This window comes from Garra rufa, chromosome 4, assembly GCF_049309525.1.
Source record: "Garra rufa chromosome 4, GarRuf1.0, whole genome shotgun sequence".
Lineage (NCBI taxonomy): Eukaryota > Metazoa > Chordata > Actinopteri > Cypriniformes > Cyprinidae > Garra > Garra rufa.
Genome location: NC_133364.1, coordinates 31,925,162 through 31,946,451, shown reverse-complemented (window position 1 = coordinate 31,946,451; position 21,290 = coordinate 31,925,162). Strand labels below are relative to the sequence as shown.

Sequence of the window (21,290 nt, the reverse complement as noted above, 5' to 3'; positions counted from 1 at the left end):
AAGAATTTGATATTTAGTGACTTTTATTGTTTGACTGCTCTATTTTAACCGAAAATAGTTTGTAGGTTACCCATTCATAAAGACAGTCACTTGCTTCATTCATGGTAATGTAAGAAAACAAGTATAGTGTTGTAAATGTGTTTAAAAATTAAAATCTACAAGTTTATAGATTCACCATGCTAATAATTGTGGAAATGCATTGTCGTATGCAAATAATAGACACCAGTGTGTAAACGGGACTTTTATTTTGCTCTGGCCATGTGACGTCATACAGCTGCGCCCCTGCTGAGGAAGAGGTCTCTGCAGAGCAAACGTGGGCGTTTCTGAATTTTGTGGGTGTTTTCAAACTGCTGGGTGTTTCTAAATCATGATATCGAAATGATTCCCTTTACCTAACCCCACCCCTAAACCTACCGTCACTATGACGTCAGCCAATCAGGTACCATGGTCTAAAAACGCCCCGATCTAGTAACTCCCATTACTTTCCTGCAGAGACCTATACTTGCCCCTGCTAGCCCTGCATTTGTTGTGATTCGGCTGAAGAAAGGTTTGTGTGTACGTTTTTTTAATTACTACAACTGTTCTGTCAATTTACACGTTTGACAAGCTACGAAAAATAAATTGAGCAATCTTAAATATAACGTAGTAATACTTCATGTAACGTTATTTTTGTGAGTAAAGCATATCTTCATATTAACAGAAAAGTGCGTCTTACTTCGCACTGTTTTCATTTTTGAATCAGTACGTCGTTCAAATACGGCAAAGAAGTGAGAGAAACAGAGAACCCGAATCATATGAACCAAATCATTCGTAAAACGATTCAGTGATTCGAAGCACTTGAATCATAGCTCGAAGACAAACGGTGAAAATGCAAAGAGAACAACAAACACAAACGTGTGTGATGATAACTTTTACAAACTGCAGATGTTTTCATGAAAGTGTAATCTATTAAATATTATGTGCAAATAATATTATGCCAAATATAATTAATAAAAACCTAATGTCAACTTTGTATATGTATTTTAGTCCGGTCATTTAATTCCATCTGACTTACTAACGTTACTGTACTAGTGAGCTAACTGAACGCACCTAGAGATTTAGTTTGCATTAACTTTTTAATAAACATTTACTTTTATTCTCATCTTAAACAGGACAAAGTGTTCAAACACATAGAAAAACTCCTGGTGAATTAACTGAGATCCACGTGACACTATTATAAAGATGGCGTTTATTAAAGAGGAGAGTGAAGACATGAAGATTGAAGAAACATTCAGAGTCAAACATGAAGATACTGAGGAACAAACAGGTTGGTTTTCATTCTCAAAGCTGAACTTATTCATTAGATCCTTAAAATGTCCAGCGCTACAGAAATGCATGATATTAAAGAAGAATGTCATATGAGTGTCGTAATTAAAGTGGTTTATCAAAAGACATGTTGAAATCATTGCATTGCATTGCATGCATTTACGCTGTAACAATAATACAGGATTAGCCTGAACAGCAACAACAACAACAAAAAATTATCTAACAATAAACCCAGTATTATTAATTTCTATCACTTAATTATACAACAGAATCAGAATCAATTTTCTATTTCAAAAAGGCAAGAGGCATAAATTATTTGAATATTTATTTCTTGTAAGAAATTTGGGCTGTGCAATTAATCGAAATACACTTTTGATTTCAGCTCTAAACGATAATGAAAATAATTTTTGAAAGTTTAATAAACACGTAGTTAATATACACCTTATTCTTCAATGCATAAGTAAGCCTATGGAGAATAACAATGTGCAGTAAAGGGTAAAACAGTTTGCACTACAAACCAGTGTGTTTATAATTAAGATTATACATTTAAAATAATATGGTAAGACAGCAATTTAAAATATTAAGCAGCAAAATGAGCTGTTTTAGGCCTCGATCACACCGAACGCGTCTTTTAGTTATAAAAACGCGAGGCGCACAGCACTCAGTGTTGCCAACTTTTTTCAATGGAAAGTAGCTATACCCCGCTTGAAAAGTCGCCAAATGTCGCTAAATGACGACATACGTTCATTAGCATATTCATGACGTCAGTACGTCATATTGTCTTGCGTCTCTGTGCTCACATACTGCTATTTGATGCAGCCAAATTCAATAAAACTGGTTTCATTTATATATTTCATAGATATATTGATATATTTTACGGTTTCTTTTGTCAGACAACGGGGTATGAAATAGTGACTGAAACGCAGCCCATTAGGACTACATAACCAGCTCTCGAAGATATAGCCTATCTACACTAAAAACGTAATTCATAATCACGACATTGTCTAAAAAAATCAAATACACATACGATTAAGACAATGGCTGTGCTGTGATTTCGGGCTATACTTGCATGTTAGACGCATCAGAATATATTTTTTTATCTGAAAATGCTGCTTCTCTGAACAGAGCAGACGCAGATAGAGAGAGAGAGGGAGAGCGCGCGCGCGGCAGTACCATAGAGTCTCATAAGCTAAATAAGGTTTTTCCAAGAAGTCGCTAGATTTGTCGCTAGGCGCTTTTTTGAAAAAAAGTCGCTAAGGGGGTCTGAAAAGTCGCTAAATATAGCGACAAAGTCGCCAAGTTGGCAACACTGACAGCACTGCCTTTCTTTGGTGACCTTTTTTTTTATGTTGCTAAGCAACGACCAAAACAGCTGTCCTGTCAGTCAATTCAAAGGATTTTAGCGCGAGCACTCCAAAATCTTTGGTTTTTGCTGTTAATTAGGCCCCGTTTACACGAAGGGAAAACGCAGATATTTCCCTGCGGTTTGGCCTCTCATTTACACGAAAACCCCGTTTTTATCACAGAAAACGATTATTTCTAAAAACTCCGGCCAAAGTGGATAAATTTGAAAACGCCGTTTTCACGTTGTAGTGTGGACTGTGAAAACGGAGGCTTTTTGAAACGATGACGCATATTTATAGTCATGTGACGCATATTGTACCAATAGATATCTATGTTTACAGCAGTAATTGTGCCTGTGCTATTTACTGTCACACTGCTGCTAAAGAGATTTACCTTGTACACTCTTCAAATTACAGTCCTAAAATGATGACAGAAAATTTACTCACAGTTGCTGTCCTGCAAAACATGACGACAACTGCTTTTCAGATACAATATGAATGAGCGTGATATAGACGCGTCAGTGGAGGATGAGATATTTCCGTAAATTATCCCGCCAGAAGAATTGCGTGAAAACTTATTACGTCTGTATAATTTTGGAGGCTTTACGCATGCGCAGTAAGGCGAATTTGATGTTTTCCTACGTTTCAGTGTGGATGAGAAACTTTTGGAAAACGCTTGGAAACGCTAGTGTGGACGGAGAGCGTTTCAAAATGAAAACTCCGTTTTCAAATGTATCCGGATTAATGTAAACGTAGCCTTAAACTGTCATATTAGCAGAAACCCTAAAAACTTCAGCTCCGGGTTACCCACGACAGACACCAAAAGTTTCTCCTCCATTTCTTGCAGTCTCCAGACTTTTTAAGCAATGGAAAACTTTCATCACCGCAACAGAAGGCCCGCCTCTCCATTCATTCGATTGGACATTGGAAAAAAAGCGAATGATGTTGGGCGTTTTTCCACTCAGAGTTGCTTTTTTTTCAACTTCAGGCGCTCACAGCACTTCTGCAAAAACACGAGGCGCCCGGGGCACATAAGCAGCGCGCAGAACGTTCACTGCCAACAGAAAACCATTCAAAAAATGCGCCTCTCACTGCAAAAACGTGTTCGGTGTGATCGCGGCCTTATACAGCTAAAAATAACTGGACCTGGGTAAGACCGGAAGCCAGACACATACATTTTTCAAATGGCTGTGCCTGTTCTTACTGGAAAAATAAGATGGCTTAAAACACTATTGACTGATGGAAATAGTGTTATAAAGGATGTTATCCATTATAAAGAAAAACATCCTGCTCCTAAAGGTCAACTGTCCTAGAGTGTTTAGCTCTAAGATTAAAGCTAATCAATGTCTTTGGAACACTTAAGAAACTTCCAGCAGATTTATTGGTTCAAGTTGGAGCTAAACTCTGTAGGACACCATCCCACCCAGAGCAAGTTTGGACACCCTGGTATAGGATCTAGCATGCATGCTTTACATATCTACTTTTTTTTATTTTGATTGCTTTGTGCCATTTAAACTAGGATTAACTTTTATTTTTGATTTAAACAGGAACTAGGGGTTATTTCACTTGTGTTCAGTGTGGAAAGAGTTTCAAAAAACAAGGAAACCTTGACAGGCACGTGGAAATTCACAACAGAGAGAAGCCTAACAGATCGCCTCAGTGTGGAAAGACTTTAACTCAAAATGGAAACGGAGATGTCCAGAGACAAATTCACACTGTGAAAAGCCTTTTTACCTGCCAACAGTGCGGAAAGACTTTCACTCATAAAAGAAGCCATGCCAGGCACGTGAAAGCTCACACTGGAGAGAAGCCTTACACATGCCCTCAGTGTGGAAAATGTTTTGGTAATCCTGGATATCTTAAAGTCCACATGAATATTCACACTGGAGAGAAGTCTTTCACCTGCAAACAGTGTGGAAAGAGTTTCAATCAACAAGTAAATCTTGAAGTTCACATGAGAAAACACACGGGAGAGAAGCCCTTCACATGCTATGAGTGCGGAAAGAGTTTCAGTCTTTCTGGAAACCTTAAAGTCCACATGAATATTCACACTGGAGAGAAGCCTTTCGCCTGCAAACAGTGTGGAAAGAGTTTCAGTCAACATGTAAATCTTGAAGCTCACATGAGAGTTCACACTGGAGAGAAGCCTTTCATATGCTATCAGTGTGGAAAGAGTTTCAGTCATCCTGCAAACCTTAAAGTTCACATGAACATTCACACCGGAGAGAAGCCTTTCACCTGCACACAGTGTGGAAAAAGTTTCAACAAAAAAGGAAACCTTACTTACCACATTAGAGTTCACAGTGGAAAGAAGCCCTTCATCTGCCATCTGTGTGGAAAGTTTTTCAAGCGAAAACGAAACCTTCAGGTTCACATGAGAATTCACACTGGAGAAAAGACTCACATGTGCCCTCAGTGTGGAAAGAGTTTCAGTCAAAAACGATACGTTGAAGGCCACATGAAAAGAATTCATACAGAAGATTCAGCCGAAAAGGTAACTTTAAGCACCACATTAAGATTTACTCAAGAGTGTCCTGTCTAAATGTCATCAGTGTGGAATGAGTTGACAAGGAAAACCTAGGACACAAAGGAAAATCTAAAATGGTACCTGAATTCAGTCAACACTGAACTGATTCTTTTTGTAGAACTGTTCGCAGCTGAATGGATGTCATTTCAAACTAATGAACTTCACAGTTATTGATCTAAACTGACTTGAGCTGAATAATGACACTCTTGTCTTTTAGACCTGCTTTACAAGCAGAATCTGAATAGCCTCTATCGATTCAGCTATTTTCTTGTTTATCACTGTGAAGTGCTTTGATACAATCTGTATTATATAAAGCATTACAGAAATAAAGCTGACTTGACTGACTTTACAAAAGAGTGGTTCACAACTCTGGCCTGCAAGATAGATTTTCCTGCCGTTTTAGCAGTTCTCCTTAGTTCAGCTCCAACCTTGATCATACTAACCAGCCTGTAACTTTTTAGTTATCCTAAAGAACTTAATTAACTTGTTTAGGTGTGTTTCATTGGGGTTGGAGCTGAAATCTGCAGGAAAATGGGCCAGAGTTAAGAACCCCTGTACTCAAGGGAATTATTTCACCAGCACTCAAGACCCTGATATACTCAGTCCTTTTTAATTCATCTCTTGGGGTAAAAAGAGTATGTGTTCAGTAAGCTGAAGAATAATTGATGCAAGTTTATATTGCTTATTGAAAAGAATTAAAATGGTACATTTTTCTAGTCGAATTGTTTAACTGGTCAAGGTTGATATGAGCTATACAAAGTAATTAGTAATAAGCGATCTGATCTGGGCCCATATTCACAAAACATCTTAAGGCTAAAAGTAGCTCATAACTTGCTCATTTAGGAGAAAATCTTAAAAATAAAGTCTGTAGTTTAACACCTATTGGTCATGAACCATTTGGCGGAAAGAGAATGGCTTCATGAGGTCACACCGAAGAGGGTATGCATCGTCTCCTAAAAACTTAAAAGGAGCTTCCGTTGCTGAGCCTGGAAATGGTTGTGCGGAGGGAATGTTGAGAAGGCCCTGGTCAAGTGCTCTTCTAAAATCTGACTGTGCTAAGATTCCAACATCAGAGGCTCAAATCTTCTTCTGTTTTTGGAGTCTGAAACCACATTTTTATCCTTCAGTGTAAACTTTAAAAGGCATTTGTAATATTGCCTTGTTCATACATTTGTGGAGTATGCAGCTATACTTCAATATGTAAAAAAAAATTGAAGTTTTGCTTGCCTTTAGATAAGGGTCTGGTGCAGGGCCTCACATGTCTCAGCAATAATCAAGGAGACAGTTATTGCCCCAATTCTGTATTTGAAGTGGAAGGATGTAAACAGCTCTCCTAAATGACAAAACAGAACAAAATACATGAATTATAATAAAGCACAGCTGACTTCTATACTTTTTGGTACAAAAACTAAATCTTTTATCATTGGGGATTATGTTACACGTTCAGAGGATTATAAGGCTAAAATTCGGTCGAAACGGTCTTCATGTCTGTGGTCTCCCATGGTTTTTAAATGGGAAAATCGTCTAGTGTGCAGCCAGCTTAAGTCACACGATGCTCCGCATAGAAAAGTTCAAAGCAGATAAAAGTTAAAAAAAAAAGTTCAAAAGATAATTGTTGTTATCTGTGTCAGTGCAGAGTAATTGATAATTTCAGAATATTACTTGTTTTTTAAACTCCAACTGAACAGGCCGAAAGACACAATGGCAAGGAGCACAAACTCAGATGACAGTAGAAAAAACCTTAAGAGAAACCAGACTTAGTTGGGGGATGAACAAATGAATAAACAGTTTGATTTAAGTTTTAAGGCTGCATTACAAGTCAGACTTTGTGTCATAACAGTTGGAGATTTCCTTGTTTAAACTTTGTATAACCAACAGCGCTGGGCTTCTCTCTGAATATCCTGACATGTGTGGTTGAAAAGTATATAAATGTATTTTTATTTTTTTTAATGACCATTCATTTTACTACATAAGACCCTTATTCCTTAGCTGGGATCGTGTAGAGCCCTTTAAAGCTGCATTGAAACTGCAATTTGGAACTTCAACAGGCTGGGCATCGTTGGGCACCACTATATAGAGAAAAATCCTGTAATGTTTTCCTTAAAAACCTTCATTTCTTGACAACTGAGGTGGGGGTGAATAAATTATCAGGACATTTTTATTCTAGATGTGAACACTGATGTCTTTACCACCTTTCTGGACCATAGTAACTTTCACAAGCAATTTTAAAATTAAAAAAAGAAAGTTAAATCCTATTTTGTCTTTATGTATGTTTTTTTTATTTATTTATTTTTTTTGCCTTGTCTGTAAACAGGTTGTTGCATCGTTCATCTGTCTGCTCTCAGATTTATTGCCTTTATATATAGAGCAATTGAGATGGAATAAGAATATTTGACATGAGAATTCAGTTTCAGTTAATAAATTAAAATAGTAAATTATTTTGCTGTCTTTTGCTAGTTCTGCAGTTCATTCTTTGCATTGATCCTCTACCGTATTATATTTGTTTTCTAAGGTAAAATTACATGATTTTAGCGAAAAAGACTTTTATTTTGGTCTGGCGATGTGACGTCATAAGGCGGAGCCGCGCTCAAGCATCTGTTGTGATTCGGCTGAAGAAAGGTGAGTGCTTTTAATAGTTTAAAATGTTTCAGTCAACTGAATTCGTTTAGAGAATTTTGTATAAAACTGTAAAAATTGTTAACTAGTGTAACATTGTAATGCTTTATCAAGTGATATTAACAAAAGGTATTTTATGTGTGTAAGCGCTCTCACAGAAATGTCAGAAATGGAGTAACAGAAATGGTGCATCTCATTTCACTCCTTTTATTGTGAATCAGTTTCATTTAAACACGAGTTAGGTTACTGGCAAGTGGTGATGGAAAAAATAGAGCCTTTTTAAACTCTGAATCAACTGCATCGTAAAATAATTCACTGTTTTGAATCGCTTGAATCAGCGCACACTGACGACACCTGCTGCTCAAAACACTATAAATGCAACGATAACAAACGTGATATGTAACGTGTAACAGATGTTTTCATTAAGTGTAATAAATGTGATCTACAAAAAAATTAATGCTAAATATAAATTATAAGTAAGTAAATGCCCTGCTGAAAAAAACAGCATATGCTGGTTAGGTAGGTTTTGGTGCTGGGATGCTGGTTTTAGATGGTTTATGCTGGTCCTTTGCTGGTTTATGCTGGTCCTTGACCAGCAATATGACCAGCATAAACCAGCAAAGGACCAGCATCCCAGCACCAAAACCTACCTAACCAGCATGCTGTTTTTTTCAGCAGGGTGCGAAAAGTGTGTATACTGTATACTTTTTATTCTTTCATTAATTTGTAGTGCTAGTCTTAAGGTGTTTTAATCAGGTAATTTAGTCCATTATCTATTATTGACTGACTCCCTTACTAGCATACTGACTTCTGAACTAGGTAGCTGATTGAAACGCACCCAGATCGAGTTAGCATTTGTTTTTGAGAATAATTTACTTTTTGTTAATTATTCTCACCTTAAACAGGACAAAGTGTCCAAACACACAGAACAACTCCTGGTGAAGCAGCTGAGATCCATGTGACGCACTATTATAAAGATGGCTTTTAATGAAGAGGAGAGTGAAGAAGCATTCAGAGTCAAACATGAAGATACTGAGGAACAAACTGGTTGGTTTTCCTTCTCAAAGCTGAACTCACTCATCTGATCCTTATTAAAATGTCTAGCTCTACACAAACAAATGATACTTTTCTGTCTGCATGCAATATAAAACATTTCTCCTGCTAACACAGCTCTAAAAATGTTCTTTTTTTTGTAAAGATCTTTTGAATTGAATCGAGTTTACAAACTGTACAAAATAAAAATTTCCATAGTTAAAAAAAACTGTTGAGGGGGGAAAAAAACCATACAAAGCCATTGGCTTATGTAATTTTACAAAAAACAATCACAATTCACATTTTAAACTCATTTTAAAAGAACACTCTTTTTAAACTCCCAAGTCTTTTGTTGCCTTTATTGACAGCGGTGATATATTCAGTGCAGTTGAATGCAAGTGATCCTTGGAAGTAGGGCTGGGTATCGAGTTCGATACTTTTTAAGCACCGACTGAATTGTCTCGATACTATCGAGTATCGAAAAAATCATTTTCGTTCGGTACCAAATTTCGATACCCAAGGATATAATCTTGTCAACGTCAGTGAGCTAGAAAACGTGCAGTATCTTTAACGTGCCCGGATCAAATGCTGGTGATTAGCTGCGGAGAGGCTGCCTTGAAAATCAATAGTTTAAGGCGGTTACGCCCACTCGCCCAAGGCTTGTCAAATGTGAGGCTGTAATGTACACTATACTTTAAAACATAGCATAAATTTAACGCAAACAATATAAGTGATCAAAAGTGTGGCTACATTATGCCAATATTGACGGCAACAGCGTGCGATGCAATATTTGTAAAAAGGTTATCGCGTCCAAGACTGGCAACACGTCAAATATGAGAAAACACCTGACACATTCTGTCGGATACAATTCTGGCTCCTCAGTCTCAATATAGTCTCAGTATAGGTACAACACGACATACATTCACATCAAACTATAACTCAGCGGCAGAGTTGCTCTCACGCAGGGGCATAATTTTCACTGGGGACACGCTTTTCAAAATCCTGTTTGTGTCCTCCCACTTTCAAAAGGTTTTGTTAAAGTAATCTCTTGTATTGAAGAATGCACGCTCTTCTTCGGATCATTGAAACGAAACCAAAAGTAAGACGCGCACACGCATTTAAAGCAATTTTAAAACCCCACGTTTAGAGAACGACTCCCCAATGCGCGCAAATTAGGCTACTTCAAATATTGAAGCTGTTATTAGTATGTGGGCTAATAAATTGTGTAGTTGTCTATTAATAGCTCTGTATCATGCTTGTAGATTCGGTCCCTGTTTGCACTTTGAGTTTTGAAAGAGTAGCCTATTTTGATTATGGCTGTATTTATTGTCTACACGACTAAAAAAGAACTTTGTCGTTTATTTTTTGTCATTTATAATATATTTTGTCATTTATTTAGATTTTAATCTAAATGCAGTGGTTGCCTCTAATTTAAATGGCTGTACTTATAATAGAGAAAATAAACATATTGTACATGTACTCATATTATCATTCATTCTTGTCCCTTGCTTAAGGTGTAAACTAAATATATTAAAAAGGCTTTCAGAATCAGCCCATTTGCTTGTAAAACATCGGCAATCAAAATCGACCATGAAGAATCAATATCGGTGCTACATGCTAATTTTTCTGAAGAAGAACTGTTGAGTGATTTCAGGTGATCTTAAAAGGTTAGTTCACCAAAAAATGAAAATTATGTCATTAATAACTCACCCTAATGTTGTTCCAAACCCATAAGACCTTTGTTTATCTTCAGAACACAAATGAAGATCATTTGGATTTAATCAAATAGCTTTCTGATCCTCCTGTATTTACTGGATATGCTTTTTCAATGCCCAGAAAGGAACCAAAAACATAGTCAAAACAAGTCAATGTGATATAAGTGGTTTAATCATAATTATATGAAGCGGCGAGAATACTTCTGTGTGCAAAGTAAACAAAAATAACTTTATTCAAAGATTTATCTATGGGAGGATCAGAAAGCTCTTGGATTAAATCCAAAATATACTCATTTGTAGATAATTAATGACAGAATTAAAATTTTGGTGTGAACTAAACCTTTAAGCAGCAGTGAGCCTCTCAAATACTTAAATCTGAATGAGTTAAAACTGTTTGAACTTTATTAAAAAAACATTCACTGATATATTGTCTTAACTAGACTTTGTTCCTTTGTTTATTGGTCTTAGAGATAAGCCTGATGTGAAAGTGTCACAAACATCCTGAAAAAGTAATCTTGTTAAAATACATATCAAGTATCGAAAAAAGTATCGTTCGGAACCGGTATCGAATTCAGGGTATCGGTATCGGTATTGAACATTTTGGAACGATACCCAGCCCTACTTGGAAGTAAGCTCCTCACATTTAAATGAGCAATGAGTAAACCCTTTGAAATCCCCTTGAAGTAAGTAGGCGAGAGTGGGGTGAGTTGTGCCAGTTTTTACTCAAAGTGACTTTATAGTGAGGTCATGACAGTAATCCCTTCAATTTAAATAGGTATATCCATTTCAGGATGTGGTGCATCCCTGGGAACAATAACTTTGGATCTGAAATAAACTGATTCAGAATTATAGCTTTCAGAAAAAAATTGGTCTCGTGGCACAACTTGTGCCTTTGGGGAGAATACATCGGGGTAAATCGTGGCAGTGATTATTGAAGTAAAAAAGAGCACTTTAATGTCATGAACATGCGATATAAAATCAAGACAAATTCAATACAAAAGTACATTTTAGGTTTATTTAGATATAATTACCGTTAAACTATTGGCATGTCATATGTTCTGCTTTTTCGGAAAACACAAAAAAACTCAAATACACAAAATATGATATTTGTGAATGCTGTCTGTCAACAAAACAATGTCTGTCAATTATGTAGCATAAGAATAAAGTGACTTTTTCTGAACATTTTTTAACATCCCATTGTGACTTAGGCCACTTAAAAACTGAATAAAACTTCTCTTTAATAATGTGCAAACTCAAAACTCAAACAAATTAGTGTTAGCTAAATTAAACAAACGGCAGGTAAATCAAACACTGATCAGGCACGCTCATCTCGTTCATGTTGCCATATTCAAAATACAGGGCAAGTGTCACTTACTGAACAAGTGTTCAAATGATTGACAGTCTTTTATAGGCCTAATAAACAATTAGCTGATATGCATGTAAATGTAAACCCTAACACCCAGGTCCTACCGCTCCCTTTTCGAGCAGGTATCGAACCCGGGTCTCCGGCACAGGAGGCGGACGCACTAACAAGGAGGCTAAAGGCTGCAACTTCTAGGGTCTATCGCTTGTGCGTCTCTTGAGATCAGGGAGTGAGGTTTACCTGCAGAGACTTTTTTTAAAGAGCTTTTTATGCTTTTAATGACACAGAATAACGGAGAACTGACACGAAATCATTGGGTGAAGAGAAGGGGGCGGGAGCAGCAAAACATTTCGAAACGGGAATCAAACTCAAGGTGCATTGAGCGGAGTTACGCTATATATTGACGCACTAACTGCTAGACTATTGGTGCCAACGTAAAAGTCTTTTTTTCTATTCATGATCGAATAATCATGGCTGATAGCGAGATACGCAAACGTAAAACAAAACCAAACTGGACGCAAGAACAGCTGTTACTTCTTGCCCAACGTAGGATATAATCAAATGAAAATTTGGAGCTGGGTGGAAATATGCGTGCATATACATGCAGAGTGTGTGTTTCTAAAAAGTTTTAAGTTCCTAGGCAGATCGCCAGCAACAGCAATAAAGTTAGGATTTGATCTTGCGATTTTGGATTTAAGCCTGATTTAGGCTCTTCTGCACCGTCTTCTGCAAATTCTGGGCCCCTGTTCCTAAAAGATCCCTCCCCTATCAGCCAATCATTGTGTGCATAGATATAAAGCATGTCGACATTATCCTTAGTAACGAGGTTAACCCCGCCCTTACTTTTAGTTTAAGACTTCTCTCTATTCCTTAGTAAAAGTTTGTCTCAGCAGTTTTGTGAATAGGTTTTAAGAGAAAACTCTTAGCTAAAAACTTTTACTGCCATTTAGGAGAACTTTTAGTGGTAAGATGAATTGTTTTGTGGTTACAGGCTCTGATCATGCGTACACAATGTATTGACATTAAACTCGTTTTTAACATGATAATTTTATTCTTACATGTACTTTAATAATATGTTATTAGGCTTGAGATAAATAATGCAGTGAATAAATTCATATATATGCATCAGTTATTAGTAGTATCCAATAGTCTAGTGGTAGAATGTTCGTTAAACAAGTCAGAGGGTTTCGGTTCTAATCCGCCATCACACAACTTTTTTTCATCCCTTAATAAAATTAAATATGTTCATCAGTGATCCTATATCAGATACACATTTGTATGTATTTTGTTTAGATTTTTAACCGTAATGAGTCATAAGCGAGGGATTGAAGCGCTCGAGTGTGAACACTGAGTAGATTCCAGTGTCAGCACCTTATTTAACAGAAAGGAATGTTTCATCAGCATTAGGTACGTCTGTGCTGCGAGATGTTCAAAAAAGTGGTGGGACAATATCAAGCTTTGCAAAAAGCGTCCCACCCATTGTGAATTACGCCTATGAAAATAAGCAATGTGAAACACTAACAAAAGCAATTATGAGAAATATTTTTATAACAGCAGTCTTCAACAGTAAAACCAACACAACAGTGTTAAAATGTACAGTTTCACAAATTTTTTTTTGCAAAAGTTTTCGTCCTTTCCAATACTGGTCACGATGAGTTTTTTGCCATTTGACTATTATTTTTTGTGAACAATGAGGTGACACACGAACAGTTTACTCGAGAAGCCCTGTACACCGCTGCACGAAATGGGTGATTTCACAAACTCAAACGTATAAATCACTCTGTACGTTGCACAGATTTAGGAGCTAGTTTTAGCGCTAAAATGCTTTGTGAAATACTCTTAGAGCAAAAATTTAGGAGTCCTAAATTTAGGACTGACACGCCCATTATTTTTAAGATTTTCTCCTAAATCATCAAGTTAGGAGCTATTTTTAGCCTAAAGATGTTTTGTGAATACGGGCCCTGAAGGGGTCATTGCAGACATGCACGCTTCGTAAGTTCTGCGACCTCGTAAATCGATAAGGTTCGACCAGGATGTGTGCGCATCCAACCATCTGTCGCTCTGAAGAAGTAGGTTTTCAGTGGTCCAAAGACTGTTTTGTCCAATGGTTGCAAGCGGTGTGAGGTGAGAGGTGGCAGAGTGAGCATAACGACACCATTTTCTTTAGAAGTTGTCACTGCCTATAGTGAGATGTTTATATTTCCAGAATGCGTTGTTTATTTTACAGTATAGTAGTATTTTAATGGACAATGGTGTGAGGTTAACATGAATTTCCTTTTCTGTTTGTTCACTATAGACCTGATACCACTGAAAGAGGAGAGTCAAGAATCGAATGAAATGGAAGAGAAGGATCAGTATGAGAAACATGATCTCATAAATGGGAGAAAAAAAACACAAGCTAAAAAGTCTTCCTCACGACAAAGAGCCCGAAAGGCCAAATCTAACACCTGCCGTCAATTTGGGAAGAGTTTCAGTGAAAAAAAATCCCTTGAACACCACATGAGAATTCACACTGGAGAAAAGCCTTTCACCTGCCCTCAGTGTGAAAAGAGTTTCAGTCAAACAGGGACATTTATAAGACACATAAGAATCCACACTGGAGAAAAGCCTTTTACCTGCCCTCAGTGTGGAAAGAGCTTCACTCAAACAGGGACCCTTATAAGCCACATGAGAATCCACACTGGGGACAAACCGTACAAATGCCATCAGTGTGGAAAGAGGTTCAGTGATGCAGGGAACCACATAAGCCACATGAGAATCCACACTGGAGAGAAGCCTTTCACCTGCAAACAGTGTGGAAAGAGTTTTACTCAAAAAGGGAACCTTATTAGCCACACGAGAACCCACACTGGGGAGAAACCCTACAAATGCCCTCAGTGTGAAAAAACTTTCAGTCACACAGGGAACTTTGTAAGACACATAAGAATCCACACTAGAGAAAATCCTTACACGTGTGATGAATGTGGGGAAAGTTTTATTCATAAAGAAAGCTTCAAGACCCACATGAGAATTCACACTGGAGAAAACTGTCATATCTGCAATCTCTGTGGGAACAGCTTTACACGTAAAGGATCTCTTAAGACTCACATGGCCGTACACACTGGAGAGAAGCCATTCACGTGTGATCAGTGTGGAAAGAGTTTTGGACAAAAAGCAACCCTTAATCAGCATTTAAAGATTCACATTAAGAAAGAACCGCTTTAGATGTCAGTGTAAAGATAATTGTTTTTTCAAGTTCAAGATTGAGGATGATTTCGACAAAACTATGTTTTCTAAAATACTTTTTTCCAAGATAAATGTAAAAAAATAATAATTAATTCACTTATGTAAACAGCGCTACAGGAAAAACTGAGAGAATTTAGAGCAGGGGTGCCCAACCCTGTTCCCGGAGATCTACAATCCTACAAAGTTCAGCTCCAACCCTTAATCAAACACACATGAACCAGCTAATTAATCTCTTACACACCACTTGATAATTACAGACAGCTGTGTTGGAGCAAGGCTGGATCTAAAGTCTGCAGGTAGGTAGATCTCCAGGAACAAGGTTGGGAACCCCTGGTTTAGAACTTTAGAACAGTTGTGTTCGAAATGACAGCAGTGTGTCTAAAAAATGAGTAAAGCTCAAAATCGTTAAAATAACTTCTCAATACACACAAATGCATTGGGAACACTGCAAATTAAAATATGAAGAAAATAAATTATCGAATTGTCATTACTTTACTGAAAGTGAAGAAAAATAAATATTAAGCGGTTCCAAAAAACAACAGTGTCTGCATTTTTCTTTAAAAAGTCAAACATGTACTGTATAAACTGAAGAAATCTTGTAGATTTAGCTTTCTTGTGAATCACTGAACTTATATTTAGTTGTATAACCAGAACTGCTTCACATCTGTGCTGCAGTCGATCAACTGGCACCTGTGGACAGGTATTCCAGCCCAGAACGATTGTACTACACACCACAATTCCTCTGAATTTCTTGGTTTCGCCTCAGAAACAACATTTTCTTTGTCACCCCACAAGTTTTCTATGGGATTAAGGTCCAGGGATTGGGCTAGACACTCTATAACGTTAATTTTGTTGTTCTGGAACCAAGATGCTGCTCGCTTACTGGTGTGTTTGGGGTCATTGTCTTGTTGAAACACCTATTTCAAGGGCATTTCCTCTTCAGCATAAGGCAACATGACCTTTTTGAGTATTTTTATGTGCTCAAACTGATCCATGATTCCTGGAATGTGATAAATAGACCCAAGAATTAATGATCTTTGCGCCACTATGCTTCACTGTCTTCACAGTGTACTGGGGCTTGAATTCAGTGTTTGGGAGTCACCTGACAAACTGTCCTTGGCCCCTAAACCCAGAAAAAACAATCTTGCTTTCATCAGTCCACTAAATATTGTGCCATTCTCTTTAGGCCAGTCAATGTGTTCTTTGGCAAATTGTAACCCCATCAGCACCTGTCGTTATTTCAACAATGGTACTTTGCAGAGCAGGGGCGGAGCGGGGGGTGGCTAATTGGGCTTAAGCCCCGAATCTTTTAGGTTTTTAGCGCAATTTTCCACCGGACAAAATTGCGATTGTTAACTCATGATTTCTGTTCTGTCTGTGCGCACCAATCTTGAACTTCTATCTACTCCTCAACCAGACCAGAGACTTCGGGTTTTCGGCATTATGGTTAAGGAAGGTCTAATCTCGGGAACGCACAAAAAAAATCCAGGAAAACATTTACTATCTCTTAGTGTTGTGATCCCATGACGTGAGAAAATTGCGCTAAAACACTCACTGAGTTTTTATTACTTGTTTAAAATAACTTCAACTTTGTTTCATTTCCTCTCAGTCTTTCTGACAGTAGCGGCAAAAAATGAAACAAAAGCTCTATTACCGTGCGTGGTGGCGGACGGTACTCGACGCGTCCGCACGAGCACGAAGGTGCGCGCGGCAAAAATAACGTCATCACTCAGCTTGTTTGCCAACTGCCAAAAAACTAACGAATAAGAATATAAATCATCTTCTTCGTCGTAGTCATCTGGCGGGCTATTGTATGTTTCACCGGCGTCGTAGCGAGCTTACTGGCTAATAATATGGACATAACAAAGTTTTTTTATACGGAACAGTAAACCTCACCGGCCGGAGGCGGAGAGAGATTCAGAAGCAGCGTCAGATGATAAGACAAGTGTTACAGGTTTGTGAATCCGCTGGAGTTAAGTGACTGTATTGCTGACTAGCTAGCGAGTTAACGTTAGGTGTTATTAAGAGAAATTAGTTGCTAATAGAGATGGGCGGATGATTTGTCTGATGATTTGTCACGTAACGTTACACACTAAAACCAAAACACACAGCTTGTATCAAATGCTAAGTTATCTCAGGGCATGTTCTACAGATAATCTCGGCAGTCGGCACATTAGTGCGATAAGAAGAGAGACTAATTGAGAAATATAGTGATAAAGAAGATTAAAAAGACATGATAAAATATATTTCCTCCTCCTAATGACAACAATTCCAAGTACAGATGCATCAGTATCGTGGAAAAGTTATTTTTCCCCCCATACTTTAATTTAAAAAATAATCTTTAATATATTCTACAGTCATTACATAAAAAGTAAAACATTTCAAGCTTTTTATTGTTTTAATCTTGGTGATAAGGGCTTACAGCTCATGGCAATCAAAACTCCATACGCCTATCGCAAAATGTATTAAAATTTTAGAACAAATAATTTTTTATATGACCTGACAAGATCTCTAATCAGCTAATCAACTCAAAACATCTGCAAAGGTTTCCTGAGAATTTAATCTGTCATTCTTGTTCTGGTGGTACAGCACAATGACCTTTTCCACAATATTCAAAATTTGAGATGCGCCTGTAATAATGTAATAAACGTATTAGTATTTACATAATTAAAGGAATTGTTATGGTGAACAGTAATAATGAATAAATAGTAGCAGCAGAGTATTGCTAATTAAATGAATATCACTGTCCACAATTTTATATGTAAGCTTTTTGGACAACGCATCATTATTTTACTGTAACATATTATTGAGAACAGGTGCGCTCAACTCCCAAATCGTTAATGGGTGCGAGTAATAAAGAAGTTATCAAAAAGAAAGATGAAAAACCGCATAGATTCATAGATTTATTGTTACCACGTCCACACAGACGCGTTTCGGCCTAAGCCACCATCAGTGTGTACTGTGAAACACCGAAAAGATTGTTTTTTAGAAACATCACAGGTGAACCTCATTCCTCAAATCATCCGGACCGTTGGATGCATCAAGTTACCAACATTGTGGGAACACAAGGAATAACAAAAAAAAAAAAAAAAATTAAAGAATTTTTTTTCCAGATAAAAAAAAATATATATATATATATATATATATATATATATATTTTTTTTTTTTTAAACTGATGGTGGCTTAGGCCGAAACGCGTCTGTGTGGACGTGGTAACAATAAATCTATGAAATTATACTTTGAGAGTGCGGTTTTTCATCTTTATTACTGTAACATATTACATCATCTATATTTAATGCAGCAATTCTGAACAAAAAGTATACATATTTAAGACACAGGTCTTTGGAACTTTTATTGCACACAAGATTAAATTATTATCAGCGAGTTATTGTGGCGTTTTGGCCCCAGTCTAAAAGGGCTGTTATAAGTTTTACACTCCAGATACCACTGTGTTTGCAGAGTTTGAAGCCCCCCAAGCTTCCACTCTTTTTCGGCACAAATAGAAAAAAAAAACCCAAAGCTTCATAATGCTTCATCCACCCATCACTACTCGCTAGCTAATGTTTTCTGATTTTACAGTGTTTGAGGGACTATTTTGTCACACAGATGAGTCAGCTAGGGAAGAGGAAGGACAGGCATCACAGCAAGGGACAGCAGGTGGATTAACTGCAGTTAGTGATCTAGGGACTCCGGAAAGTGGCCCAAAGCAGGTTCATCTCCCACAGTACCCCCTCAGCCAGTTTGGAGCTCAACAAAGAGCATTTAACAAGACATGGTTTGAGCAATTTAAATGGCTGGAGTATTCTGTAACCAGAAACTGCACATTTTGTTTTTCATGTCGCCTGTACGGAAGGCAAAACATTCACGCTAATAAAGATGCACTCAGTTGCTCTGGGTTTTCAAATTGGAAGAGGGCTTTGGAATCCTTCCGGGAGCATGAAAGAAGTTCCCTCCACATTTCCACCATGACATGCTGGCAGAGTTTTAAAAGCACAAAAACTCATGGGGATGTAATTGAGCAGCTGAAAACTGCTAGTGCAGCAGAAATCTCAGAAAGGCGCCAGTACCTTCACCGTATTGTGGCAGCAACCACCTTTTTAGGAAAACAAGGCATCCCATTCCGGGAGCATGATGAGCAGGAATCTAGCCAGAATCAAGGCAACTTTATTGAATGTATGAAGCTCCTTAAACAATTTGACCCATTTCTACAAGAATATACTCCCCCTTCTCATACCACTTACCTCTCTCATTATTCCCAAAATGAAATGATAACCAGCATTTCACAAGAAATCACAGAAAGCATCATCAAGCAAATGAAGATTTCAAAGATGTACTCTGTAATGGCAGACGAGGCCAGAGACAGATGCACAGAGCAGCTTGCAGTCTGTGTGCGTTTTGTTACGCAAAAGGGCGTAGTGCGAGAGTGTTTTCTTGGGCTTCGGAAGTTACAGGGCTTTGATGCAAAGTCCATTACAGATGAGATAGAGGCAATGTTACAGTCGCACAACTTGGGTGACCTACTGTGTGTTGCACAAGCCTATGATGGGGCATCTGTCATGAGTGGAGCAGTGGGCGGTGTCCAAGCCCGCTTCAGAGAGCGACACCCTGAAGCAGTGTATGTGCACTGCTATGCACACGAACTCAACCTTGTTCTGTGCTACACATGCAAAGCTATACCTGAAGCTGCCGCATTCTTTGAACTGCTAGAGAATGTGTACACATTTTTCAGCAACTCACTTGTGAACCACAACAAGTTCACAGAAATCCAGAAACAACTTGGATTAAGGCCATCTGAACTTGTGCAGCTCTCCACAACAAGATGGGCTTGCCAGGTGAGGTCTGTCAATGCTGTCTTGAACAAACTTTCTGCCATTTTAGCGTGTCTCAGCAACATGAACACATCCATGGCCCTAGGGATCCGATCAAAACTCTGCAAGACAAAGACACTCTACATGCTTGTGATGTTTTCCAAACTCCTCGGCATAACTGAAGGTCTACATCGGTACCTGCAGGGGGAAAGTTTGGACTTGAGCAAAGCAGTTCAGTACAAGACGGCAGTCCTTCAAACTTTGACAGAGCTCCGCACAGACTCTGGTGGTGAAGATGTGTTCAGGAGGACCATGGCCTTATGTGAGGCAAATGACATCCAGCTCCCTGTTGGTCCCAGGCAAAAACAAAAAAGATATGATGGTTTTGTGGTGGAGTCAGCCTGTGGGTCAACCTCCAATCTGACCACCTCAGATGAATTCAGACAAAAGCTTTTTTATCCATGTCTGGACAGGATGGTAGAGGAACTCACCCATCGGTTTTCAGGTCTGGGAGAAGCACTTATGTCAGGTATTCATGCTTGCAACCCAACCTCAGAGACCTTTCTCTCTGAAGAAGCCCTCAAAAGCCTTGCTTCCCATTATAAGATTCAGTTGAAGCCAGAAGAACTCCTAGTGGCCAAAAGTTTCATCAATAGAAGGATGGAGAAAGAGACAGTCCCTGACACCTCCACTGTGTTCCAACTGCTTGATGAAGACATGTTTCCCACCCTGAAGTCTCTCTTCCAAGTTGCCCTGACAATTCCAGTAAGCAGCTGCAGCTGTGAACGCTCCTTCAGTGCCTTGCGCCGTCTTCATACATGGTTAAGGAACACCATAGGTCAAGACAGGCTCAACGACTTGGCCATCATGTCAATTGAAAAGGACAATTTGAATGACATCAACCCTGACAGCATTATTGACAGATTCGCTCAATTAAAGCCACGTCGATACAGCCTTATGTTGCCGCAACAGAAATAGAAGACGACAAAAAATGCTTGATCAAGACAACAATAGGAGAGCAAAGATTTAGAGGGTTTGTGAGAGAAAGAATGGAGGCACGGCAGTTGGAAAGGAATGCAAATAAGAAATAGAAGAAAGTGTGTTGGAGGAAAAGAATGGAGAGTGAAAAAGGAGCAAAAGAATGGAGATGTTTAATATGTTTACTAAATAGGTTAGATATACAGAATTTCTGTATGGTTAATAGCTTTTACATGTATATATTTATTAAATTCGGAGAAAGGAGATAAGTTTGAAAATGAGCAAGGAGGAAAAATAAGTGAGTGAAGAGGCAAGGACACGAATACACCTGTGGAGCAGGAGAGGCTGGAGGACAAGAGGAGGAGAGATGATGAGGAG

At 38.1% G+C, this 21,290-nt stretch overlaps 2 protein-coding genes across 2 annotated transcripts; both read left to right on the top strand.

The window, feature by feature from the left end:
• The first annotated feature begins 1,167 nt into the window (after positions 1–1,167).
• Positions 1,168–16,107, top strand: LOC141332881 (uncharacterized). Its single transcript, XM_073837843.1, has 3 exons — positions 1,168–1,306; positions 4,196–5,179; positions 14,198–16,107. The coding sequence occupies exons 1-3, from the start codon at positions 1,222–1,224 to the stop codon at positions 15,103–15,105; spliced, it is 1,977 nt and encodes a 658-aa protein (XP_073693944.1). The 5' UTR covers positions 1,168–1,221; the 3' UTR covers positions 15,106–16,107.
• A 2,984-nt stretch (positions 16,108–19,091) lies between these two features.
• Positions 19,092–20,912, top strand: LOC141332880 (zinc finger MYM-type protein 1-like). The gene has a single exon (XM_073837842.1). It carries the CDS (start codon positions 19,092–19,094, stop codon positions 20,910–20,912), a length of 1,821 nt encoding a protein of 606 aa, XP_073693943.1.
• The last annotated feature ends 378 nt before the right edge of the window (positions 20,913–21,290 follow it).

Bases quoted from the DNA above. Each gene is read 5' to 3' on its own strand.
- LOC141332880 (XM_073837842.1), top strand. From the start codon at position 19,092: ATGACATGCTGGCAGAGTTTTAAAAGCACAAAAACTCATGGGGATGTA.
- LOC141332881 (XM_073837843.1), top strand. From the start codon at position 1,222: ATGGCGTTTATTAAAGAGGAGAGTGAAGACATGAAGATTGAAGAAACA. The intron at 1,307-4,195 runs GTTGGTTTTCAT...TGATTTAAACAG, and splicing joins AGATACTGAGGAACAAACAG to GAACTAGGGGTTATTTCACT. The intron at 5,180-14,197 runs GTCCTGTCTAAA...TGTTCACTATAG, and splicing joins ATTAAGATTTACTCAAGAGT to ACCTGATACCACTGAAAGAG.